At 45.9% G+C, this 26,938-nt stretch overlaps 1 protein-coding gene across 1 annotated transcript in view; it reads left to right on the plus strand.

Annotated features, from left to right (window-relative positions):
• The window catches only part of LOC111141435 (TELO2 interacting protein 1), a 45,745-nt gene that overhangs the window by 3,312 nt on the left and 15,495 nt on the right, over positions 1-26,938 (plus strand). Inside the window, exons 2-5 of the mRNA XM_022493978.1 lie at positions 12,914-15,236; positions 20,436-20,633; positions 23,977-24,125; positions 26,740-26,880. Of these exons, the coding sequence (XP_022349686.1) occupies positions 12,947-15,236; positions 20,436-20,633; positions 23,977-24,125; positions 26,740-26,880 (2,778 nt within the window). The 5' untranslated portion in view covers positions 12,914-12,946. The remainder of the gene's footprint in view (positions 1-12,913; positions 15,237-20,435; positions 20,634-23,976; positions 24,126-26,739; positions 26,881-26,938) is intronic.

Genomic DNA, 26,938 nt, shown 5'->3' on the forward strand with positions numbered 1-26,938 from the left:
AAGTTGTTTATGGTGTTCCTGTATTATCCCTCTTGTCTGTCTTTCCCTCTTGTCGGTCTTGCCAGAAGTTTGTCAATTTTATTATCTTTTCAAAGAACCAGTGCTTTGTTTCATTGATCTTTCTCTATTTTCTCTTTCCAATTTCATTGGTTTCTACTCTGCTCTTTATCCTTCTGCTTCCTTTGGTTTTATTTTGCTCCTCGTTTTCTAGGTTCTTAAAGTGAGAGTTAGATTATTGATTTGAGATCTTCCCCTTTTCTAACATGCGTATTAACTACTATAAATTTCCCCTTTCAGCATGACTGTAGCTGTGTCCCCCAAATTTTGATACGTTGTATTTTTACTTTCATTTCTGTGTATCTTTTTTTTTTTTTTAAAGATTTTTTTTTTTTTTTTTTTTTTTTTTTTATTTGACAGACAGATCACGAGTAGGCAGAGAGGCAGGCAGAGAGAGAGGAGGAGGCAGGCTCCCTGCTGAGCAGAAAGCCCGATGCGGGACTCGATCCCAGGACCCTGAGATCGTGACCTGAGCTGAAGGCAGAGGCTTTAACCACTGAGCCACCCAGGCGCCCCTCTGTGTATCTTTTTTAAAATTTCCCTTGAGATTTCCTCTTTGATCCATGAATTATTTAGAAATGTGTTGCTTTGGGGCTCCTGGGTGGCTCAGTCATTAAGCGGTTACCTTAGCCTCAGGTTATGACCCTGGGGCCGTGGGATCGAGTTCCGCATTTGGGGGGGGGAGTCCTACCCAGCGGGAGCCTGGTTCTCCCTCTCCCACTCCACCTGTTTATGTTCCCTATCTAATAAATAAAAATTCTAAAAAAAAAAAAAAAAAAGAAAGAAAGAAAAAAGAAAGAAAAAGAAAGGAAAGAAAAAAGGCAGGAAAGAAAGAAACATGTTGCTTAGTTTCCAGGTATTTGGAGATTTTCCTGTTAATCTCTCTGTTGTGAGATTTCTAGTTTGATTCCATTGTGGTTGGGGAAGCTGCCGTATTCACTGTGTCATGGCCTGGGATATGATCTATTTTGGTATAATGCTCTGTGGGCACCTGAAAATGTATTCTGCTGTTGTGGGTTGGAGTGTTCTTTAAATGTTGATTAGATCCTGTAGGCATAGGGCGTTGTTGAGTCCTGTTATCCTTGTTGATTTTCTACCTGTTTTATCAATTGTTGAGAGAAGAATGTTGAAGTCACCACCTGTATTTGTGGTGACCACCCCTGCTTCTCCTTTCAGTTTTAATGAATTTTTGCATCACACATTTTGGGGTTATTTTGGATTTTTATTTTGTATTTGTATTTTGTGGTTGATTTGTGTCTTAACATAATCCATTTAGTATTGCTATGTCTTCTTTTTTTTTTTTTTAAGATTTATTTATTTATTTATTTGACAGACAGAAATCACAAGTAGGCAGAAGTAGGCAGGGAGGCAGGTGGGGGGTGGGGAGCAGGCTCCCTGCTGAGCAGAGAGCCCGATGCGGGGCTCGGTCCCAGGACCCTGGGATCATGACCTGAGCCGAAGGCAGAGGCTTTAACCCACTGAGCCACCCAGGCACCCCCACTATGTCTTCTTGATGGGTTTACCCATTCATGGTTATAGAATGTCCTTCTCTATCTCTGGTAATTATTGATTTTTCAATTCTAAAATGTCCATGTGATTTTTCTTTCCATCTCCCGTTTCTTTGTTGAGGCTTCCTATTCTTTCATTTACTTCAAGCAAGCACATAATTGCTCCTGGAAGCATTTTAATCATGGATGCTTTAATAACTTTATCAGATAATTCTCACATCTCTTTCGTCTCAGTGTTTGATGTATTGATTGTTTGTTTGTTTGTTTTTTTCTTTCAGTTTGAGACCTTCCTGTCTCTTGGTATGATGAATGCTTTTTGATTGGACATTTTTGCATTAATTTCTGACACTCTGGATCTTATTTAAGTTTTCTGTTCTAGCTGGCTTTCTCTGACACCACTTTGGCAGGAGAACCAAGTGTAGGTAGAAGTTCAGAGTCTTAACTCAGTCTCCTTTGACACCCAAGGTGAAGGGCTCCTCATTACTTCCCAGTAGAAGTGAGAGTTCCAGCACCCCATTTGGTATCCACTGTGCTGCACTAAGGGTGGCCTCCTTATCACAGGACAGTAGCAAAAGTCCTGACTGTCCATAAGCCTCCTCTGACACTACCCTGAGGGTGAGGGAAAGGAGTGTATATTCTTGATGTACACTCTTTTCTAAGTTACGAACCACTTTTCTAGAATGTATTGCCTACCAAAAAACTTCCTGTCTAGTAGAAAGTATAGGCACATAAATATTAGTCTAATACAGGGCACCATTTGACAAATATTCTATAGAGGACAGCTATAAATGAAATGAGCCTAAAGTAATTTGGGGAAGGATTTTTGGGAAGTCTCCTTGATTCCCCTCCTCCACTTCTATTTTGTATACTCCTTTGTGTTTTTTGTTTGCTTGTTTTTAAGATTTCATTTTTTTTTTTATTTGATGGAGAAAGAGATCACAAGTAGGCAGAGAGGCAAGCAGAGAGAGAGGGAAGCAGGCTTCCCGCTGAGCAGGGCTCGATCCCAGGACCCTGAGACCATGGCATGAGCCGAAGACAGAGGCTTAACCCACTGAGCCACCCAGGCACCCCTCTCCTTACTGTTCTGTTGTATACTCCTTCTTTGCAGTGTTAGACCCTCTAGGTAACTTTGTATCTCCCTTTCCTTGTCCAGAACTTAGCCCGGTGCATGACACATAGTATATGCTAAGGAAACATTTCTAGATAGAAAAAAGAATGAGTAGGAAGCTACAAAATTTCACGTGTACTGGAGGTTTAAGGTTTATCCAGCCTCTCTTACTCATTTATTAAACAAACAGTGAGTGGGAACTGCTTGGCAGACACTATACCAGATGCTGGGAAAAATCACAAGGAAAGCTGTAACACTAAAAAGTATCCTGTTCTATTGGAGAGGTACACAAATAAACCAGTCACTTTAACCCAAGGCAGCAGCCCTGAAGTGCACTCTGCACACTACTGCCAGATGGATCCTGAGCGAGTACTCCTTTCATCACCTGGTGCTTACTCTTCAGAAGACAGAGTTTGTGTAGAATGTGTACAGTGTGGGATTTCCATGCTGGGGGGGGAGGAGCATCAGACTGACCTTGCAAACATTTATTTTTGTATTTATTTATTTATTTAAGATTTTATTTATTTATGTGACACAGAGAGATCACAAGCAGGCAGAGAGGCAGGTGGGGGGTGGGGGGTGCACGGGGAAGCAGGCTCCCTGCCGAGCAGAGAGCCCAATGTGGGGCTTGATCCCAGGACCCTGAGATCATGACCTGAGCCAAAGACAGAGGCTTAACCCTCTGAGCCACCCAGGCGCCCCAACCTTGCAAACTTTTAAAATAGATTCACAAGCATACCTACCATCTCCCCTACTCCCCCACCCCCCATAGATTCTGATTCAGTAGCTCTGGTGTAGGGCCCAGGAATCTGTGCTTCCATTGATTCCCCCTTGATTCTGATAAACAGACTGAGGGTAGCCTCTGGTCTAGCGGAAAGTATGCATTCAGCCTTTGAGATGAATTCCAGGTCTGACATCAGTTGCTGTGTGACCAAGCGTCACTTCACCTCTCTGAGCCTTGAGTTACTCAGCTGGTGGATGAGGAATTTTTATTACATAAAATACCTAGTACATGCCTGTCATTTGGTGGGGGTTTTTTCCAGCAAGTATTAATTCTCTTCCTTCTGTTCAAGAACCTGTATTAGCAATTCTTATGTCTAAATGCTTGTCTGTGGAATCTATGCCCAGTTTTTTTTTTATCCATATGCTGGTTATTCAGAGTTAGAACTTTTGGAAAAAAGTCTTATGTACCAAATTTATGTAGGTTGAAGAAATTGAAATTCATGGAAATCATACTGCCAGGTGTAGAGCGAGGACTCGAATCCAGATAGTCACATTTGTGTTCTTATTCTGTCCCTGTCCTAGAAACAGTCTAAAAGTAGCCCAGCCAAAGTCTAGAGCTATGATTGCCCCTTAAGAATGAATCTAGGGATACATGGGTGGCTCAGAGGGTTAAGCTTCTGCCTTCCCCTCGGGTCATGGTCTCAGGGTCCTGGGATCAAGCCCCGCATCGGGCTCTCTGCTCAGCAGGGAGCCTGCTTCCCCGTCTCTCTCTGCCTGCCTCTCTGCCTCTGCTTGTGATCTCTCTCTCTCTGTCAAATAAATAAATAAAATCTTAAAAAAAAAAAAAAAAAGAGAAGGAGAATCTAACAGGATCCTCCCATAAAGGATGATGTCGGCTACCTGTAGGAATTACCCAAGAGAAGAAGAGTATGGCAGTTTTTACCCAGAATCCAGTTCAGGCACAGCTGATATTAAAGCTCTAACAACAAGAGAACCAGAGCTTAGAATATGGCTGTTGATTCAACAGGCATTTATTGAATATTTGCTGTGTGCCTGAAGCAATAAACAAACCTGTAAATTATCACTCTTCTAGAGCCTATATTCTAGTGAGAGGAGAGAGACAATAAATAAACAGGTAGATAATCTGGTTTGATGGATGGTGCTAAGTGCTCTGGAGGAAAACTTTGTCAGGATGAGGAGATAGTGCAGGAGTGGGGAAGAGGGAGGATAGAATATAGTTTTAAACAGGAGTGGTCAGAGAAGGCTCACTCAGAATTCACGTTTGAGTAAGCCCTAAAAGTGATGAGAGAGCAAGTCTTGAGGAAATAATGGTAGAACAGCAAGTGCAAAGGCCCAGGGATGAGCATGTCAGCCCTGGATGAAGTGTGGCTCACTTGCTGTGATGGCATCTCTATCTTGTCTCTACATTTACAAGGTGCTTTGATTTTTCTTCTTCCTGGCCTTTGCTTGTAACAGCTGTTTTACCTTGAGCAGCCTTCCTGCACAGCTCTAAACATGTAATCCTCAAATTCCAACACAAATCCCCCTCCCTCCGTGAACACTTCCCTGTTGAAGTTCATTCTTTTTCCAAATGTCTTTTGTACTTCTTTCCTTTTTTCTCCCTTTTCCACTTCTTGATTGTATGATATAGTAAGTGCCTTGTGATCTACCATCTTATCCTTTTAAGTGTCTATAAGGTATAGCATCTTTTCTGGTGCCGATTCCTCCATTTCTCTTCACCACCTATATGCCATGGCCCAGGGATGGTCTCTAACCCATCCAGTGACAAGACAGAGAGAGAAGGGGAAGATGGGGAGAGGCTATGGGTTCACCCATGGACTACGATTGTGGATCTCTTCCCTTGCCTCTCAGTGACTGCTTTCCGTGACCACAGCTTGGGTGTGCTGAGCTAGAAAAGACATAGTTGCCCATCAGCAATCGAGAACTGGTTATTCAGGCTTATGTTTATTCAGTCACTGTTTGCCACAGTTGAACTCTGGGTGGTTTTCTCCACTCAGCCAGAGAATCCACTCTTTCTGAATGCCTCATCCCAGTGGGCCAGAACGCCCCTGGAACCATCAGTTACAGAAACATCAAACTTTGCAGCACCACTTTCAGTAATCAGGGCTGCATTTTATAGGAATAGAATCTGAGACTCCTCAGTCTCTAAATCTCTAAACAATTTCTTTTGTAATTGACATATTGTCACACAAGTGTGATTTCATGGCCATCCCATAAAGGTATATGATTGCCTTTTATAGTCATGTCAAAGCAGCAATTTGGTATACTGTCTTCCCTGCAAAAGCTGGTTTATATATTTCTGAGTCTATAACCTGTTCTTTTAAAGATCTCCAATTGCGGTAAATCTTCATCTGTATAATACTCCATTGAGAGATTATACCACAATTTATCCATTCTCCTGGAGATGGGCATTCAGGGGCAATTGTGGATAGTATATTCTTGAACACACCTTTTGGTATGTTTATGTATGTATTTCTGTTGGGGATTTATCGAAGAGTAGAATTACTAGGTCATAGGGCATGCATGTGTTTAGAATATTAGATCCTGCCGAAGAGTTTTCCAAAGTAGTTGTACCAGTTTACATGCCTACCAGCCTTGAATAAGAGTTCTAGTTGCTTCATTTCCTTGCTAACAACTAGTATTTTCTTTTTTTTTTTTTTTTTTTTAAGTTTTTTTTTTTTTTTTTAAAAGACAGAGATAAAAGGGGGGAAGAGGGGCGGGCGGGGGGGGGGTGGGGGGGGGGGCAGAAAGCATGATCGCTGCCAAGCAGAGAGCCAGATACAGGGCTCAGTCCCAAGACCCGGGGACATGACCTGAGCCGAAGGCAGAGGCTTTTAACCCACTGAGCCACCCAGGCGCCCCTCTTTATCTTTTTTTTTTTTTTTCTTCCCTTTTTTCAGCTTAGCCCTTCTGGTGGATGCATAATGACATTTTATTGAAGTTTTGAATTGCATTTTCCTGACTTAATGATGTGGAGTGTCTTTTTTCATATGTTGATTAAGCATTGGGTATCCTCTTTTTTGATATGTCTGCTCAAGTCCTTTCCCATGTTTTTCCTGGGTTGTTAATGATTTATGAAAAATATTATCAATATGAGTGTTTTGTCAGATATATAGCAAACACCTTTCCTCCCTTTACGGGTTGTCCTTTCACTGTCTTAATGGTGTCTTTTGAGGAACAGAAGTTCTTAATCATAATGTAATCCAATTTATCCTTTTCTTTCTTTCTTTCTTTTTTTTTTAATAGTTGGCCCTTTTCTATATCCTGTTTAAGAAATCTTTGCCTACCCCAAGATCACAAAGATGCTCTTCTCTGTTTTCTTACATTTTCTTTACATTTCACATTTAAATCCAGTGTCAGATGGAATCAAGACATACATATTTTTTCCTATGGATAACCAAATGACACAGCACCTTCTGTTAAAAAGACTATTCTTTCCACCAGGTCATTTCAGCTTTTGCCTTCGTGAGGTATGTGGATCTCTTGCATTTGAGGGGGCTATTCTGTTCCATTAGTCTGTTTTTCAATCTTTATGCTAATAACACACTGATTTTACTTACTGTACATGTACCGTAAATCAGATAGTGAAATCAGATAGTGAAAGAACTTACACTACCACAACTTACCAATCTAATTTCTCTTCAAGATTGTCTTTGCTGGAGTGCCTGGATGGCTCTGTCAGTTAGGCGTCTGCCTTCAGCTCAGCTCATGATCCCGGAGTCCCAGGATCGAGTTCCACATCAGGCTCCCTGAACAGCGGGGAGCCTTTTTCTCTCTGTGCCCCTCACCCCACTTGTGCTCTTTCTCTCTCTCTCTCTCTTTCAAATAAATAAAATCTTTTTAAAAAGGGGGGGGGGCACCTGGGTGGCTCACTGGATTAAAGCCTCTACCTTTGGCTTGGGTCATGGTCTCAGGGTCCTGGGATCTAGCTCCGCATTGGGCTCTTTGCTCAGCAGGGAGCCTGTTCCCCCCCCCTCTGCCTGCCTCTCTGCCTACTTGTGATCTCTCTGTCTGTCAAATAAATAAATAAAATCTTAAAAAGAAAAAAAAGATTGTCTTTGCTATTTGAGGCACTTTGCATTCCCATATCAACTTTAGAGTCATCTTGTTACTTTCTACAAAAATCCTGCTGGGATTTTGATGGCTACACCAATGATTTTCACCCAAGGGCCATTTTTGCTTTCCACGGGGCGTTTGACAGTGCCTGGAGAAATTTTTGGTTGTTGCACTTGGAGGAATGCTACTGGCACCTGGGGACAGAGGCCAAAGATGTTAGTAAATATCTTATAATGGATAAGACAGCCAACCACTAACAAATGATTATCAAACCTAAAATGTCAAAGGTGCCACCGTTGAGAAAATCTGCATTAATGTAATCATTGTTTCAGGGAGCTCTCTACTATTTTATTATTTGTTTCCTATATGACCACTGGTTTTGCTTCTCTTTTTCTCATTTTTTACCTTTTTTTGGATAAATTTAAAAATATTTATTGTCCTATTTTTACTGCTGTCTGAACTTAAGTGTATATTCTTTTACAATACTTTCGGCGCTTACCCTACAAATTTCAGATTATTGTACCACCTCCTCAAACTATTGGACTTTTAATACATGTAACTCCTTTTACATCCCCTCCCATGCACCTTTGTTTCTACATTATTGTCTTGCACTTTGGTTTTATATATATACTTAAATTGCAAAAGACATAATCATTTTGTATAGTTAGAATTATTTTATACCGGTATATTCTATTGTTGTTCAATCCCTCCTACATAGCCGTGCTTCTGTCTAGGTTCATTTTTCCCTTTATTTTTTCCTTTAGTGCAGACCTGATAGCAATGAATTCCCTTAGTTTGTTTTGTTGTTGTTTTTAAGATTTTATTTATTTATTTGACAGACAGAGATCACAAGTAGGCAGAGAGGCAGGCAGAGAGAGAGAGGGGGAAGCAGGCTCCCTGCTGAGCAGAAAGCCCAATGTGGCCCGATCCCAGGACCCTGGAATCATGACCTGAGCCGAAGGCAGAGGCTTTAACCCACCAAGCCACCCAGGTGCCCTGAATTCGCTTAGTTTTTATCCAAAACCATCTTTATTTCACCTTCAATTTTGAACGCTGGCTTCATAGGGTATAAAATGCAAGCCTCATAGTTATTTCCTCTTAGCCCTTTAAAGATGTCCCTCTCCTTCTAGTGTCTTCCAGATTTCATCGTTTCTGTGGAGAAGTATCTGTCAGTCTTACTGCTCTGTTACTTTTAAGATTTTTCTTTTTAGTTTCAGTTTACAACAGTTCGGCTGTGATCTGTGTGTCTTTGTCTTTGTACCGCCAACCTGGGTTTGCTGAGCTTGAATCCGTGGGGTTGATCTCTTTCATGTGTTTGGACATTTCTCAGCTGTCCATCCCCCAGCAGCAGCCTTCTCCCAGAAGCCATGTATTTTGAGAGCTCTAAAAACTGCAGGTTTGTCCCCCTCCACCCCACATAACAATATTTTAAAAGCGTTGTGGTTTCTCTTTCCTAAGGGACAGCCTTTGGCCTGGGCCACACTGTAATCCTGAGCTCATGTCAAGGGTCGGCAAATGCAGCAAGGGCAATAAAATAAAATGAAGTGAAATGAAAAAGCAAAAAAATAAAGAGAAACAGCTATCAACCATTGACTCACTGAACATTCCCCCCTGGCGAGAGTATCCGTCCACCTAGTCCCTGTTGCTTCCACAACTACTTATGTTTTAAGAAATTGTTTTTGTAATTTATCTGGCTTTTTGTAGTTGTCAGCAGGAGTATTAGCCTGCCAGGACCCTACCATATCCAACTTCAAGGCAGAAGGGGCCCGATGTTTTTGAGAGCTTGTCATGTGCCAGATGCCTTTCTAGGTTCGATGTACAGGATTGCCCCGTCTAAAGCAGCTAAGACAGAAGGATAAATCCTGCAGCAGACGGAATTCCATAGTAGCAGTGTGCATGGAGGTGACTGAAACGGGACAGAGGACGCGAATGTGAAGGAGTGCCACCTGCTCGGGAAGTTGCAAGTTTTGTCATTTCACATGGCTGCAGTTCCAGCTGGAAGGGTTGAAGCTGAGGTTGCTGAGCTAGGCAGGAGCCCGATGGCCAAGGGCCCCATGTGCCATGGTGAATAGGCAGGCTAGGGATCGCAGTTGAATTCTAAGCAGCGAAGAGGGATCAGATTTTTGTTTTAGAAAGATTACGTACATGTCATTGTGAAATGTGGCTCCAAGAAGGGCCAGCACGCGAGGCCAAGGGCCCTGGAGGAAACAGTTCCAGGCAGTCCAACATTAAATAGATGGTTAACGTCAGCAACAGATTTGAAAGATGTTGACGGGGTAGCATTGATGACATTGAAGAGAATGGGGGCATTAAGAGGGAGGCGGGAGAAAGAGAGGCTAAGGTTTCTAGCTCAGGTGAAGGCCGTAAATCACCAGGGGGGCACCGACAGTCGAGCTGAGTTCAGTTTGGGATGTACTGTGTCTTCCCACTTCATTAGCTCTATAGTTGTTTGTGTCATAGAATCTGAGAGCGTAGTTCCGGGGGGGCCCCAGGTTGTGTTCTTGAAACTCCTGAGATAGATAAAGAGAGATGTAGAGCCCCAGGCCATTGCCTTCACTCCAGCTTCAACCAGACCCTCTGATTTATTCTACCTTGTGTGGGCTTCCACTTCAACATTTTATTTGAAACAAGTTTTCCACTCTAAGAGAATGCTAACAGTGTTTCCTTCCTCATTCATCTTCCTGTTTAAGGTCTCTGTTTTGAGTTGTTCATTTGAATGGAATCCATTCTGAAGTACCTTCCTTCAGAGGGTGTGTGGGTCATGCCCTCTCTGCATCCTTGCTCTTGTTCATACAGTCTGACTGGTGTCTCTCTTGGCTGTATATAGGACTTGGGGGCCACAGGCCTTCCTTTGCAGTCAGTAGATGCTATTCCATTGTCTTCTGATGTCCCTTGTTGCAGATGAGAAAGCCAGACCTGGTCTTCTTCTAAGTTATTTGTTTGTTTCTTCCTGAAAGTATGTATAATTTTCTTCTGTCTCTTTTAGCATATAGGAATTTTACCAGAGTGTGATTAGGTGTGTGTCCTTCTGTCTTTTCAGTCTCCAGGTAAATCTTTCTGCAGCTCAGGGAAATGTTTCATTTGTTTATTTGTTCTGGCTCCTCCATCTGGTCCTTTCTCTCCTTCCAGAATTCCCTGCTATTTATTTACGTGTCGGTTCTCCAAGTCTCATGAGTTCCGTCTCTTTGTATTTCTGCTCTGAGTTTTAAAGTAGCTCTCCTAGGTCTTCTAGGCTGCTGATTGGATCTCAGTAGTTAACCATCTTTTTTTAAAAAATACCATCACTTGAGCTTTCTCGGTGTGGAAAATCATGTTTTTAAAATCCTAAAAGATATCATTTGTCTTGTGATCAGACTTTTTTTTTATCACTCTTATTATTTTTTCCAATTCTTGTCTGTCTCCCTTAGTGGTTCTGTTAGTCTAAAACTCACCACCTCAGACAGTGCTCTGCTTGCTTTTCCTGCCTCCGACTCCTGGGTTGCGTTAAGTGGCTATCTTCCTTCCCTTCTGGTGTTCCAACTACAGTACCTCAAGCAGGGGACGGCACAGTAGCCTCCGGGTTACGTGTGTGTGAGCCGGTGACAGTGGGATGGCAGTAATCCCTGGCCGAGCCTTCTGCCATCAGTAGCCTGAGATAGGGCAGATTTGAGTTTTCTCCCTTGGTGGGGAGTCACAGAGACCAAGAGGTATCCCCCCAGCAAGCTTCACAGTGACCAATATTGCCCTTCCTTGCAGAATACCGTGAGGCTCTGTGGACCAGACTCTCTCCAGGGTTTTAGAGCCTGATTGTTGCCCTGGAGCCCTCTCCTGACCCAGGAGGAAATCTGGCACTGACTCTCTCTCGCTGGGCTGAGCAGGTCTTGCCCACATCCACCAGGCACCACTTGCCTGTCAGCCCTGTAGTCAGTGGGGCTCTGGAGGGTTCATCTGGAGGAAGGGGCATCATCTATTCAGAAGCCCCCAGTAAGTTGAGCCAAAAGAGAGAGAAAGGGGTTGGGAGACACAGACGGACTGACAGACCCCACCAGACTAGACGATCTCTATAAACTCCCTCCAGTGCCAGCGTTTTACAGTTGTACTCGTTTATGGTCTCCAGCTTCAGCTCAGTCCTCAGTACCCTTGGGCCACACTTTTATGTCTTCCCAGCATGCTCTGCTTCCCCAAAGGGAAATATTGGAGACTTTTATTTCTCTTCTCAAACCCTCTGTTTACCCCGCCCTCCCCCTTCTTGTTCACTGTCAGCCTGACTTTGAATTTCTCCTCACAAAGGAAAGAGACTATCCGGTATTAAGTTGCTCAGTTCCTTTGCTCACCTATAAACCTATCTCCTTTCACTGCCTGCCTGCTGTCCATATTTCCATCCTGCTGGTTTCTGTCTTCACCCGTGATTTCTGTGATGGTGTGTGCTCCCGGTTTTCCCCTTTCTCTGGCCACTCCCTCCTGTCTTGTTCTGCTCTTGGTCTCACCCAAGCTCTGACTCTTCTCCCATATCGTTGGCTGCCAGGGGGCCTTCTCAGTGCATAAAGCTGATCCTGTAACTTCCACTTAAAACCTCTCCAAGACAGGAACAGACAAAATGAACCTGTGGTCATAGAAGTCAGAGTAGAGGTTACCACTGGGCAGGGGAAATCAGAATCAACTGTAAAAGGGCTTGAGGGAGCCTCCCAGGGTGCTGGAAATATTCTCTCTTGTTTTGGGTGATGGTTGTATAGATTTCTACTTCACAAGAATCCACTGAGCTGTACATTAAGACTAGTGCATTTTACTCTATGAATCTTATACCTCAACTTGAAAAAGAGAAAACTGGGATGCCTGGGTGCCTCAGTGGGTTAAAAGTCTGCCTTCGGCTCAGGTCATGATCCCAGGGTCCTTGTATAGAGTCCCACGTCGGGCTCCCTACTCAGTGGGGAGTCTGCTTCTCCCTCTGCTGCTCGTCCCACTCTTGTGTGCACATGCACTCTGTCTCATAAATAAAATCTTTAAATTAAAAAAAAAAAAAAAGATAAAACTTTCAGTGGCTCTCCACTTCTACCACAGGTTAAGATCCAAACTCGTTAGCGTAGCCCACAGATTGCTATTGTTCCTCCCTCAAGTCCGGCTTAAGCATCTTCTTCCTGTGACCCCTCCCCTGGCTTTCGCAGACTTCTGACGCGTGGGTCTCCCAGGACCATCCACCCAGGACCGTGAGCACGGGCCGGTCCCAGTTCTTAGCAGCCTGTGTCGTAACCGTCGGGCTTCTTCCCTCCCTGGACTGGGGGGCCCCCCCACCCCGAGAAGAGCAGCCAGCCACCTCTCTCAGTTCCGTTGCTCCCCAGGTGCCTCGTGCGGTGTCTGGCACAGAGGCCCCCACGAAGTGTCTGTGGTTGAATGAAAGCAAGTTCGCCTTGTATTTGCTCTGAGCTTGACCTTCACTGAAAAGCCTTCTTCCTCCGGCCTGCAGGATGCTTCACAGTGAGAAGACGGCTGCTGCGCGATGGCCGTTTTCAACACTCCCGAGGAGGCCTTCGGGGCCTTGCGCCCGGTCTGTGTTCAGCTCACAAAGACGCAGACGGTGGAGACCGTAGAGCGCCTGCGCGCGCAACTGCAGGCAGTGAGCGACTCGGCCCTTCAGGAGCTCCAGCAGTACGTCCTCTTCCCACTGCGGTTCGCGCTGAAGACGCCGGGCCCCAAGAGAGAGCGCTTGATCCAGAGCGTGGTGGAATGCCTCACGTTCGTCCTCTCTTCCACCTGCGTGAGGGAACGAGAGCTTCTCCAGGAGCTCTTCTCTGAGCTCTCCGCGTGCCTGTATTCGCCTGGCACCCGGCAACCCGCAGCTGTGTCCGAGGAGCTGAAGCTGGCCGTGATCCAGGGCCTCAGCACGCTGATGCACTCGGCTTACGGGGACACCATCCTGGCTTTTTATGAGCCCTCCATCCTGCCTCGGTTAGGATTTGCCGTATCTTTACTGTTGGACCTCGCAGAACAGGAGAAATCCAAGCAAATTAAAGTTGCTGCCTTAAAATGTCTGCAGGTTCTCCTCTTCCAGTGCGACTGTCAGGACCACCCGAGGTCCCTGGGTGAGCCTGAACAGAAACAGCTGGGGGATTTGTTTGCTTCTTTTTTACCTGGAATCTCAATGGCACTGACCCGGGTGATCACGGGAGACTTTAAGCAAGGGCACAGCATTGTCGTGTCTTCCCTAAAGATCTTTTACGAGACAGTGAGTTTCATTATGGCTGACGAACAGCTCGAAAGGACCTCGGACGCCGGACAGAAGCCTGCCTCCGTGGAGCCCAGAGTCGCAGAGCTGATGGTTCACAGGGAAGCCAAGTGGGTAAAAAACACCAGCGACAAACTGACCGTCCTTATTAAAAAGATAACTGAGTGTGTTTCCGTGCACCCACACTGGAAGGTGAGGCTAGCCCTGACAGAACTCGTTGAGGCCCTTCTCTTAAAATGCAGTCAGTCCCTGGTCGGCTCAGCTGGACCCCTTCTGAAGGCTTTGGTGGGTCTAGTAAATGATGAGAGTCCCGAGGTCCAAGCCCAGTGCAGTAAAGTTCTGAGACATTTCGCAGATCGGAAAGTAGTGGTCGGCAACAGAGCCTTTGCGGACATCTTGTCAGAAAACCTCCATTCCCTCGCCACGTCTCTGCCCCGCCTCATGAACTCCCAGGACGATCAGGGCAAATTCTCTACTCTCTCCCTGTTACTCGGTTATCTGAAACTCCTGGGCCCCAAAGTGAACTTCGTCCTCCGCTCTGCAGCCCATCTTCAGCGCCTTTCCAAAGCGCTCATCCAAGTGCTGGAATTGGACGTGGCCGACATCAAGGTCGTCGAAGAGCGGCGCCGGCCTTCTGGTGGTCTGAGCTCGTCCCCAGAGAGCGCGGCTCTGATGCAGAGGAGGTACTTCCGCTTCTTCACCGACGAGAGGCTTTTCCTGCTTTTGCAGCAGCTGTGTCGGCTCCTCGGGTTTTATGGGGACCTCTATCTGCTCGTCGATCACTTTATGGAGCTCTACCACGAGTCCGTGGTTTACCGGAAGCAAGCCGCCATGATCCTGAATGAGCTGGTTGTGGGGGCTGCTGGGCTGGAGGTGGAGAATCTTCACGAAAACCACATTAAAACAAGCCCGGAGGAACTGAAAGAGATTGTGACCACTATACTTGAAGAATACACGAGCCAAGAAAACTGGTATTTGGTCACCTGTATCGAATCTGAGGAAGGGGGAGAGGCGCTAACAATGAAGCAGTCAGGCCTCCAGGCCATCACATCTGCTGCACACCCCTGCCAAGTCACATCTTTCCCAGCCTTCTCAAAGCCAGGTCCCACTATCTGCTCCATGAATAGCAACATCTGGCAAATATGCATCCAGTTGGAAGGGATCGGCCGCTTTGCATATGCACTAGGAAAAGACTTCCGTCTGCTCTTGATGTCAGCCCTCTATCCAGTCCTGGAGAAGGCCGGGGACCAAACCCTGCTCATCAGTCAGGCAGCTACCGGCGCCATGATGGACATTTGCCACGCCTGTGGCTACGACTCTCCGCAGCACCTAATCAGTCAAAATTCGGACTATTTGGTGAATGGGATCTCTTTAAATCTGCGTCATCTGTCTCTGCACCCCCATACCCCAAAGGTCTTGGAAGTCATGCTGTGGGACTCGGATGCTAGCCTGCTTCCTTTGGTGGTAGATGTGGTTCAGGACGTCTTGGCCACTCTGGACCAGTTTTATGATAAGAGAGCTACTTCCTTTGTGGGCGTCCTCCATGCCTTGCTGGCAGCATTAGGTACAGTCAGAGCCCTTTTTAATGCTAATCTAGGGGAAGGCCTAGTATCCTTGTTTGCCTGATCTTCTTTTTTGTTTGTGTGTGGTTATGCTATGGAGGACATTATTTGAATAGTTGTTGGTCCAGCCCTACAGGTTATGCCAGGGTTCTACTGCTTTTTTTTTTTTTTTAATGTCTGTGTATACACACACTTTTAATAACCTCTGCCATATATTGAACTTCTCTATGTCCGGGCCATAAACCCTGCAGATTAAATGTAAACATTCTTTTTATGTTAACCGAAAAGAAGAACTAAGGCACAGGGAGATCGACTTAGCCAGGTTCACACAGGTAATAAGGAGTAAAGTCAGGAATTGTGACAGTCTTGTTCTTTTCAGTATCCCAAACTGCTTCTGACAATATGTGGGGTTAGAAGTCTCTGTACTAATGGAGAATAGGAATAACAGGAATTACTCAGTCCGCAGATGAGCTAGAGTGTTACGGCCCACTAGAACTTTCTGTGATGATGGAAATATTCTATATATGTTCTGTCCATTGCAGTAGCCACTAGCTACACGTGGCTAGTGTAGCTGAGGCACTGAATTCTTTATTTTAACTTAAATAGCCAAATGTACCCAGTGATTACCATACTAGACAGAGGTCTAGAAACTTTTTTTTTTTTAAAGATTTATTTATTTATTTGACAAACAGAGATCACAAGTAGGCAGAGAAGCAGGCACGGGGGCGGGGTGGGGGGGAAGCAGGCTCCCCGCAGAGCAGAGAGCCCATTGTGGGGCTCGATCCCAGCACCCTGAGACTGTGACTTGAGCTGAAGGCAGAGGCTTAACCCACTGAGCCACCCAGGCACCTGTAGAAACGTCTTTAACCTTTTAATTGTATAAGGTGATCCTGTTGGGTGTCTGTTGGAGGTGTTAAAAACCATTAAAGTGGCAAAGTTTTGGACAATAAGAAAAAGAATCTCTTAATTAGATAGTCAGTCTTTGATTGAAAAAAATAATGAGCTATATACTTGAGTCCCTTTTATCCAAAGACCGTATCTCTAGTATTTATTCCAGTACTAGGAGCCTCCATGGTAGGTGGAAATGTTACAGACCTCATTTTGTCAGCCAAGAAAGCCAAGATCATGTAAGAAAGTTTGTCACAGCAAGGACGGGTGGCTGGAACAGAGACCGTCATCTACCCTATACCTCAAACCATTTCCAGTGTTCATTCATTCATTCGTAAACACTCGCATGCCATCTAAATGTTTTTTTATTCATTCCTTTGCCAAAGCGTGGCTGCCATGTGTCAGACAGTGTGCTTAGGCATCAGGATACAGCAGTGAGCAAGGCAAGTACAGTCATGCAATTTTCTTGCTCCTGCAAAAGAGATGGCAAGTAAATTATTAAACAAGTTCATTTCAGAGTCTAATAAGCTCTATGAAGAAAACAGACAACCTGATGCCAGAGGAACAGGGCTAGGATACTTTCAGTCGAGTGGTCAGGGAGGGCTTCCCTGAGGAAGCAACAGTGGAGCTGAGACCTGAAGGCTGAGAAGGGTCCCTCGGTACGTGTGGAGCTGTCCTATCCTTTTTATGTTTTTTAAGAACCTTCAGGTCAAAGAAGCAGATGCAAAGATGTGGAGGAAAGAAAGGACTTCAGAGCCTGGGAGAGAGGCCAGAGCCTGGGAGAGAGGCCACTGTGGAGAGAGTGATACAAGATAAAGCTGGCAGGGGAGGTGAGGCGAGGATAAACCCCATGTGGCCTTTTAGACCAAGGGAAGGAGTTTGGATTTTATTTTGCAATGACTTGGAAGTCTCTGGACTGGCCTAGTCGCTGAGACGTCAGCAGTGACCGAGAAGGACTAGGTACTGCCCTCGCGGCAGCACTGCTGAGACTGGCTAACAGCTTCCATGGTCTGAAGCTAGCCCAGACTTCCACCTTTAGTGCTTTGGGGAACTAGACTACGTGTCCGTTTGAGATTTTAAAACTATATTGAGAGGGGCACCTGGGTGGCTCAGTGGGTTAAAGCCTCTTCCTTTGGCTCAGATCATGATCCCAGGGTCCTGGGATTGAGCCCTACATTGGGCTCTCTGCTCAGCAGGGAGCCTGCTTCCCCTCCTCTCTCTCTGCCTGCCTCTCTGCCTCCTTGTGATCTCTGTCAAACAAATAAATAAAATCTTTAAAAAAAAAAAAAAACTATATTGAGAAAAGGCCTATTAAGTATATGCTCTCAGGAGATATCTCAGTTGGGGCCTTGAAAATTGAATTGTCTTGGGTTGCTGATGTCTTTGGTCACCTCGAAAGGAGAAACCCTGTGTAGCACTTTATTTTTATTATTATTTTTTAAGTGAAGCGGAAGGGGAAGGGTCTCCACTGTAGAGATAAAAAGGAAGATGGTTAATATTGACTTGAGGACATCCTAGGGAAAGAAGCAAGATGGGAGATGGCTTTCCTGAAAGCGTTGAAATCACCCCAAATATACTTGCATTTGGAATGGTGAGCAGTGCTGAAGAATTGGTCAGTTGCACGTGAGTCACTTTGTGTTGCCGTTTCTGTTTGTTTTCAAGTTGTCTAACTGATGGCCACTCTCTTCTTTTTTTATTTTATTTTGAGAGAGAGAGGAGAGGGGAGGGGCCAAGGGAGAGGGAGAGAGAATCTCAAGCAGACTCCCTGCAGACATGGGGCTCCATCTCACGACCCTGAGATCTTTTTTTTTTTTTTTTTAATATTTTATTTATTTGACAGAGAAAGAGAGAGAACACAGCAGGGGGAGTAGCAGGCAGAGAAGAGGGAAAAGCAGACTCTCCACTGAGCAGGGAGCCCAATGCAGGGCTTGATCCCAGGGCCCTGGGATCATGACCTGAGCCACCCAGGCGCCCCCAACCCTGAGATCTTGACCTAACTGATGGCCACTCTTTTAAAATGGGAATGGAAGTGTGGTCTCAGAGACCGTCTAGAAAGTCTTCAGAGGACCCAGCACATGTTTCAGGAAATGGAGTCACCATAATTAGCAGTGTTCACTGGCTAGAAAACATTAAGTGCCACAGTGAGGGCAGGAGCGATCAGCGTGGTTACCGCTGAGCACCTCCTGCCAGTTTCTGAGGACCCACAGCAACGAGAACAGGGTAGCTTTGAAAGCAAGGAAGAGTCTGTGCCACGCCCCTTGGCACTGAGAGCCTGTGCCACAGCCATATGTGGACGGCTGCCACCTGGTTTTCGTGGCTGCCTGGGATACTGTTGTGCAGCTGTGCACAGTTTGCTTAAATGGTCCTTTCCGGCTGGAGATTTTGGTTGTTTCCATTCTTTTGCCACCACAAAAAAAAAAAAAAAAAAAAAAAAAATGCTGCAGTGAATATCTTTAGAGGTCATTTTGAACATGTCAGAGTATATCAATAGAGTAACTTCCGAGGAAGGAGTACTGCTGGCTTACAGGACAGTACATTTAATCTGGTTTTTTTTTGTTGTTGTTGTTTTGTTTTGTTTTGTTTTGTTTTGTTTTTATAATCTCTGTACCCAGTGTGGGGCTCAAACTCACAACCCTGAGATCAAGAGTCATGTGCTCCAGACTGAGCCAGCCGGGCACCCCACATTTCAGTTTTGGATGGAGAGTTTTAGGGTGCTCTCCAAAAAATTGCACCCATTTAAACTCCTGTCAGCAGTGGAGCAGAGAGCTGATTTTTCCATACCCTCCTCTCGACTATATTCCTGAGTCTTTTGCTAATCCTTGCTTATCCAATAGGAGAAAAATAGCACCTTATTATAGTTTAATTTGCACTAAGAGTGAGGCTGAGCTGCTTTTCGTATGTTTAAAAGCCATTCGTAAGCAAAGACTTCAGTGTCTGGTACTAGCCTCAATGTAGAAATCTTTGCAGCATATCTACGTTTATCATTGTAAATGCTAAGTCCTGATTTTAACATGTCAGGAATGCAATCCCTTGGAGTCTGCTAGGGCCTGACTTACGTGCGGGGGTGGGACATTGAGGAAATGGCCTAAGTGGTCCCCTCCATGTAGAACCTCTAGGCTCTGGGGTACAGACTCTCACCCAGCGTTTGTTCTCTGTGGTTCCCATTTGCCTGGTCCTGGCATCGCCTGTCTGCTGTTGCTCTGTGCACGAGCTCCTTGACAGAAATGAGATTAGCAGGGGCTAAAGGTTATCGGAGGCATTTTTCCTGCTGTCTGTAAAAGGGTGAAAATTCACGCTGGGGTTTTCTGGGGTTTTGTTGTTGTTTCTTTTAAGTGTTTAGAGTCTTTTTTTGAAATGAAGCCCTAGGGGAAACCCAGTACGTAAAAAGAGTTGAAATCAGAGCTGCTGGGTTAGAGGGGAGTCAGACGCCCTGGGCCCACCCCCTTTAGCATGCCGTCTCTCGGGGCCCTCCCTGTTGTGGCCCCGAGACTTTCCTGAAGAACGCTTAGGGCTCCTCAAGGCACAGTTTGAAAACCACTGACTGGTTCAGTGATGTTTAAGCCTTATTCTGTAGTGACACATCAGAAGTATTGGAGCAGCCTGAAGAAGGAAAAGCTTTGGAAAGAACATGCCAGCCTTTTTTATCAGAAATACAGATGAGAGGCTGTGTCCATTCCAAGACTATAGAGCCGGTCTTCTGCTAATGAGGAGTGTACCCTGTACTCAGAATTCTGTTGCTTGTATGTATTCTCTTGCATATTTTCTCATTCAGCATATATATTTGGGCACACCCACTCCACGCTGGGCATGTTGGATTCCAGTGGCAATCAGTGGAGTGTAGAGTCCAATGGGAGATGCAGACACTAAACAGTATACTCAAGATAAAGGTAATTACACATCATTATGAGTTGATATGAAAGGAGAGAAGATAGTACTCTATAAGAGAGCCTTTAGGGACCTATATTGGATTGGGAAGCCAAGGGATGGCTTTCCTAGGCAAGTTCTATGTATATTGAGACATGAAAGGTGAATTGGAATTAGCCAGATGTGACGTCGTAGGGAAAGTAGTCCAGACAGCAAGAAGAGTGTATGCAAAACATTCTGGGGTTGAAAACGCCTGCCCCATTGGAGGAATGGGAAGATGCTCGGTTCACGGGCAACTGGGAGGAGCTGGAAGATGAGGTTGGAGAGATGGACGGAGGGACTGGATCGTGTGGGGCCACGCAGGCCGTGGCAAAGAGCGTATTCTGCTGCTAGAGTGCTAATGCCTATTGTCAATGACCGTGGTGATCATTATAACACTTTATTTTCAGCCCAGTGGTTCCCAGACACAGGTGATCTCGGGCAACCCCAAGAGCAGAGTGCAGGGGAGGAGGGAAGTCATTTGAGCCAAAGACCAGTAGCTCCTGAGAATACCACCACAGCAGAAGACATTGAACAATTTTTGCTGAACTACCTCAAAGAAAAGGATGTGGCAGATGGAAATGTCTCAGATTTTGATAATGAAGAAGGTAACTGTATATTTTGGCTTAGCCAGTTTTTTCTTTTTGAAGCAGATTATTATAAGAATGAGATCGCATTACAAGACATTTGGAAATCAGAAAAGTCGCTCCTAACCCCACCATGCTCAGCGGAAGCACCCTCATTTTTTGTGCCATCTTATCCCATTCTTTTTTGTTGCAGACCTATTGCTGTATGGTTCCAGCTAGAGTTTAAATGCATTATGCCCTTTTTGCACTTAGTTATACAATCAGCAACTCTCCCATGTTGCTGTAGAGTTTTCATAATTAATGTTTTAATAGCTGCTACTAAGTACCCATTCCCCTGTGGGAAGTTCGAGTTGCTTCTAGCTTTTCACTCTAATAAACAGTGTGGCAGTGGATGATTTTGTGCACGTGAACATTTTCCCTTTTTTTTTTTTTTTTGGCATATTTCTTTATAAATCCCAGAAGTGGGATTTCTGGGTCAAGGATATGAACATTATTTTATGCTTGCCAAATTGCCTTCCAGAAAGGTTGTGTCAATTTATACCTTCCCTCAGCAGCGCGGGATTAACACTGGTGGTACCACAGCCTTGCCAACGTTGGCCATTATGACTTTCACTTCTTGCTGCATTAATAGATGAAAAATGGTTCTCGATATTTGACTTTGCATTTCTTTCGATTACAGGCAAGGTCAAACGTTTTCCTGTATGTTCCTTTCCCGACGATTTTTTTTCTCATGCTCATCGTCTATTCACATGTTTTGTCCGTTTATTTATTGGTGGGAGGAGATTTCAATGTTTTTCTTCCCTACTTATATGATAAAGGAGAAGGGAGTTCAAGCTAGTGTAAGCTCCGGCCTGTTGTTTTATTCACAAGCTCAATCTGGAGCTTCAGGTCACGGAAGGATTAATAAATTGTTAGAATCTCCTCTGCAAATATAAAATTCCAAGTCATAATGAGCTTGGTGGTCTCAGAACTATCCTAAATCGAACTGAATCCCAAATTAGTTTGTTAGGTTGGAATTGAGCAGGATTCTTTCTCTTTTTTGGTGGTCTCCACTCCGAGACTCTGGTGAACTGAAACCAGTACTTCCAGGATAATAGGAAATAGTCTGTTCGATGCATCTAACTACTGCCGGTTCCTTTAGTGTGTCAGGGAATTATCACAGGGCCCGGGGAATGATTTATGCGGAACGCAGAGTCATTGCCCTCCCCGAGGACAGTTTTCTGATCAGAAGTCTATTACGAGGCCTTTTCTTCTCAGTTTTATTTCTCAAGCCAACCCAATCTTTCTTTTCCTGACCTGCACCCCACACCCAAACCCAGAAACTCAGAGGGAGGGGAGGCATCATGATCCCTCGTAATCCGGATTTGCCATTCTTGTTTGAAATTCTAGTATTGTCTGTGAATCCATTCTTTCACGATTAGGATCTTCTGGTTCTAGTTGATGTTGGCTAGGAGCAGACTGAATGAATCAACCTTTCTCCCAGTAACGGAAAAATCCACATCCCTCAAATAACATTGTGCAATAGGTGAATTTCAAACAACAAATCCTCCTCTGGGAAGAAAAGCACAGCCTTATCATTCTTATAATTATCATTCATCAAGTTCACACCACAGACTTGGCATTATAAAGAATGTTTGGCTTCATGTTGGTTTGACATGTGTTTTTGTTTTAGCCACAATGAAAGCACCTCGTGTATCTGAGGTCCCTTTCTCCAAGAAATCCAAGCATTCTACAAATGCATTTTCATTTATCTTTTCAGCATCTGGTAGAGACAGGTGTGGCCTCTGCTATAAGATTTGTTTTTTTCCAGCAGAGGAAACAGAAATGGAAAAAAGTGAAGGACACAACGTTCAGCTCAGTGGAAATGAGCACAGCTAGTAATGGGGGCTTGGTGGAGGGGCTGCAGAGCTGGGGGCTGTATGTACATAGAGGAAAATTTTCCGGGCTAGGGATTTTGGCCTGGGTTTCATGCAATTCTCAGGTCTTTTCATTGTTGTTTTAATTTACAAACTTAGGCCTATCGTGTGCAGCATAGCACTCTAGGCAGTGAAAGAATGCTGATAGCTGGTGGCATTCATCTTACTTAACTCTCAAGCAAATGAGGTGTACGTGCTTTATACCTTTTTTCCAGATGAAGTAATGTAGGATGAGAAGGTTGCTAATAGGTGTGCAGTCAGGACTTGAACTGACCTCCTTTGACCAAACCCCCTCCCTGGGTATTATACCAGGCTGCCGCGCTGGGATCTCTCATGCAGACATCAGTAAGGCCTGAACTTGGCCATTGAAAGATCCTGCAAGCTGGTGGAGGAGACAAACGAGCCTCTTAGTCAAAGAATGAACCAAGAAGAAAGAAAGGGTAAAGGTCAGAGCAAAGGAGCTGCCAGTCTCAGGGATCCAAATTAAAATATTGCCCTCTTACATTTTTATTTGAAATATTTATTAATGGAAATTTAGAAAAGACAGAAGGTATAGGAAGAAAATCAAAATCCTATATGATCTCATGACCCCATCTCTGTTAGTATTTCATGGTACTTCCTGCTATGCGAGAAATTTACATAATAATGCTCCACCTGTGTATGCAATTGTATATACTGCTTTTCTCTTTTCAACATAATAATCTTTCATAAACATTTTCCCTTGTTGTTAAAGCCCTCAGTAAACACAAATTTGGGGGCCCCCATGATAACATCCTTGTATGGACGTAGCATGGCTTATGTAATTATTCCCCCTTAGGTGGCAATGGAGGGGTTCTCCCCACCGCCCACCCCCAGTTTAGCTGTTATATAGTTAATGCTCTGGTGAATATCCTTTTCTTTTTTTTTTAAGATTTTATTTATTTATTTGACAGAGAGAGATCACAAGTAGGCAGAGAGGCAGGCAGAGAGAGAGGAGGAAGCAGGCTCCCCACTGAGCAGAGAGCCCGATGTGGGGCTTGATCCCAGGACCCTGGGACCATGACCTGAGCCAAAGGCAGAGGCTTTAACCCACTGAGCCACCCAGGTGCCACTCTGGTGAATATCTTGACTGATAGCTTAACCCCAATTTTTTTTTTTAAGATTTTATTTATTTATTTGATAGAGATCACAAGTAGACAGAGAGGCAGGCAGAGAGAGAGGGAGAAGCAGACTCCCTGCTGAGCAGAGAGCCCGATGCGGGGCTCCATCCCAGAACCCTGGGATCATGACCTGAGCCGAAGGCAGAGGCTTTAACCCACTGAGCCACCCAGGTGCTCTTACCCAAATTTTATATGGTTTCCTTAGGATCAGTTCCTTGTAAACGCCATTCCTGCGTCTGAGGTTGGGAGAGCACATCGATGTGGGGCATCTCTCATAAAACACTGTCCCCAGTTAAGCTTTTTTTCCAGAGGAGCAGTCAGAGCCTCCAAAGGTAGACGAGAGTGACACTGGTCCTGATGTGGAGCCCCCGCCGCCAGTGCAGATCCAGATAGCCAAAGATGTGATGGAGCGCTGCATCCACCTGCTGTCCGATAAGAACCTGATGATCCGCTTGAAGGTCAGTGTGCAGCCCTCTCCCTGCGTTTGCACAGCAGTGGGACCCCGGGTCGCTCTGGCTGCCAGGGACGGCATGGATGAGCAAGAGGCCGCCCTTATCTCCCGGTCCATGTGTGGTGGCCAAGGGAAGGCATCAGGAAGAATTTATCTGTGGGATGACAGCCTTATGGCCTTCTGTATCAGCTCAGATGCCAAAAGGGAGCCAAGTCTCCTCTTTGTGGAATTAAAAAAACACAAAGTTTTGTACATCCGTTGACTCTCCCAAGGGAAAGAAGGCCCTATGCTTTGGAAAGGATATCATTTTCTAAAGTGACTTCATGTGGGAGGCAGGTTTTAATCCTTGGGAGCAGTCATTCTTCCACGCCTGACTCTGGCCCCTATCTCTGTGTCTGTTTCCATGTTCATCCCCAGAAAAACACCCACATTTCTTAATTGTACTTCCTTGTTTGCCGGCAGTTTCCCAAGCAGCATCCCCATCAGCAAGGACTTAAACGATGCAATCGTGAAACTGGACAGTGGGGCGACTGGGCGTGGGGACGGGGCTTTCAGAATCACCTGGGAGAAGCTCTCACAGGGAGGGGCCTGTTCCTTCCCACCCCCGAGCAGATGTGAGAAACACAGCTACCTCTGTGAGTTACTGTTAGCGATGAGAGCACGCTGCCCTGCTGGAGGTGGTGGGCTAAGAAACCCCCCTCCAGGATCATGTCAGATCCCAGGTTCTGTGCTTTGTGGAACTCACTTCATTTCCCCAGAGGAGCTTCTTAGCATTCATCTCTTGTTCCATGCAGCAAGTACTGTTTGAGTGCCGGCTGTATGCAAGGCTTGATGGTAGGTGTCTGGGCAATACATTAGCCCGAGTGTCTTCCCTTTCACGGAGGCTCTGTAGTAGCCGTGTCCACACCGTGTTATTGAGATCACCGGCGTTGGAGTCAGACCTGCATATCTGAGTTCACATCCTGGCTCTGCCTCTGTGACCTTGAGCAAGTACTTCACCTGTTTAAACCTCTACTTCTTCTGTAAAATGGGTGGGATGGGACCTGCCTCACTGGGTTGTTGATTATAAATACGAAGCACTGAGTCTCGGCTACGGTCGAGTGTGTGTTACGCACGGCTGCAGGTCAGGCAGAGGCTGTACAGACTAAAGTGAAGCAAGCGTCCCTGTCCTCATGGAACTTCCTGTCTCTCGTGGGGAAATACACATATACACACCTAGAAGGCAAAGAAATCTCTGCAGAGAATAAGCAGGTTCTGTGATAGAAAATAGTAAGTCCCCATCCGTGAACATGCATTAGGAGCCTACTCTGTGCCAAACCCTGTTGCAGAAGACAGAGCTTCTGCCCCGGCTTCGGCCAGGTCATCGGGGAAGGCCTCTCCTGAGGTGGTGATATTTGAGCCAAGACTTAAAGGCTCAAGAGAAGGAGCCAGCCATGAGAAGGGGCAAAGGCAAGGAGATGAGCGTTTTAAGCAGAAGGAGGAAATGTCTGTCTTGGAATCAGGAGTGTCTGACGTAACTTGCCCAGTTAGTGACAGAACTCACTCGAAGCCCACGGTAGCAGCACCCTTTCCGCTGGGCTGCCTTGCTGTGCGGTACACGCCCAGGCTTCTCTTCCTGCCCTGCCTGCCTCTTTCCCCTCACGCGCGGGCCCTCTTTTGTTCTTTGTTGCTGTTCCGGCCTCCGTGTGACCAGCACGTAGCCGACATCCAGCGGGGTTTACTGCTCTGTTAGCAGACCTCAGTCTCTCTGACTCAGCCGTGCACCCTCCCCTGCTCTGTGAAGGCCAGCCCATCTCTGGGAGGAAAGGCCACACTGCTCATCGTCGTGACCCCTGCTGGGGATACTGAGGCAGGCCAGTAGTCTCTCTCTGAACTGCAGATTAGGACACATATTCTCGGGGAGGGTAAATAATCCAGTTTATGTCTAGGCCACCCGAACCTTTCTTCTGAGGTGGACCTATACCTCGGCTGCCTATTTGGCTTCTCCACGTAGAACAAAGGGAACATGACCTCACCCAGCCTCTCAGCCTCTCAGCGTCCTCCCCTCCCTGCTCCTGTCTCAGCCAGCAGCGCCTGCATTGGTTCAGTCGCTAAGCCTGACTCCAGGCAGTCCCTGTCAACACCACTCTTTATTGCCCCGATGTCGGGGGCCGTCAGCATCTACAACAGCTCGTATACACGTTCAGTATACACACACCTCCAGGACAGACCTCAGACCCCTTCATGCTGCCACCACCCCGTGGCCACATTCCTGTCCTCTTCTTCGGGCATGTGCCTGCTTCCTGCGCATCTCTCTCCTGCCCAGGGCCCCTCCCCCGCTCAGCAGCCAGAATGACCTTTTTCAAACGTGAATTGTATCATGGCCCTTTGCTGCTTAACCCATTCTGATGGCTCCCCACTACACTTAGTACGAACTAAAAAATTCTAATGTGACACCTTCTTACTCTTACTCCTCTTACTCTTCCCGCGTCACACTGCCCACGGCCCTGCCTTAGTGCCGTGAGCCCTGCTCTGGGTCTTCCTTGCTGCCATCACCACCTCTAGAAACTTCCAGGAACGCTCTTCCACGCTTCCCATGACGAACTCCCGCCCTGCTGAAATCACATTGTCTCTTCTTTCAGGTCTTGGATGTGCTGGATTTGTGTGTGGTTGTGCTTCAGTCCCACAAGAACCAGCTCCTTCCCTTGGCTCACCGGGCCTGGCCCTCGCTCGTGCGCCGACTCACCAGTGACGACCCCCTGGTGGTGCTCAGGGCCTTCAAGGTACCGTGCTGCTGTCCCACCGCGGTCAGCCGGGCGGGTGGGGGCCGCCAGCACAGAG

Source organism: Enhydra lutris, unplaced genomic scaffold (assembly GCF_002288905.1).
Source record: "Enhydra lutris kenyoni isolate GAN:26980312 unplaced genomic scaffold, ASM228890v2 scaffoldscaffold6, whole genome shotgun sequence".
In the NCBI taxonomy this organism is placed as follows: domain Eukaryota; kingdom Metazoa; phylum Chordata; class Mammalia; order Carnivora; family Mustelidae; genus Enhydra; species Enhydra lutris.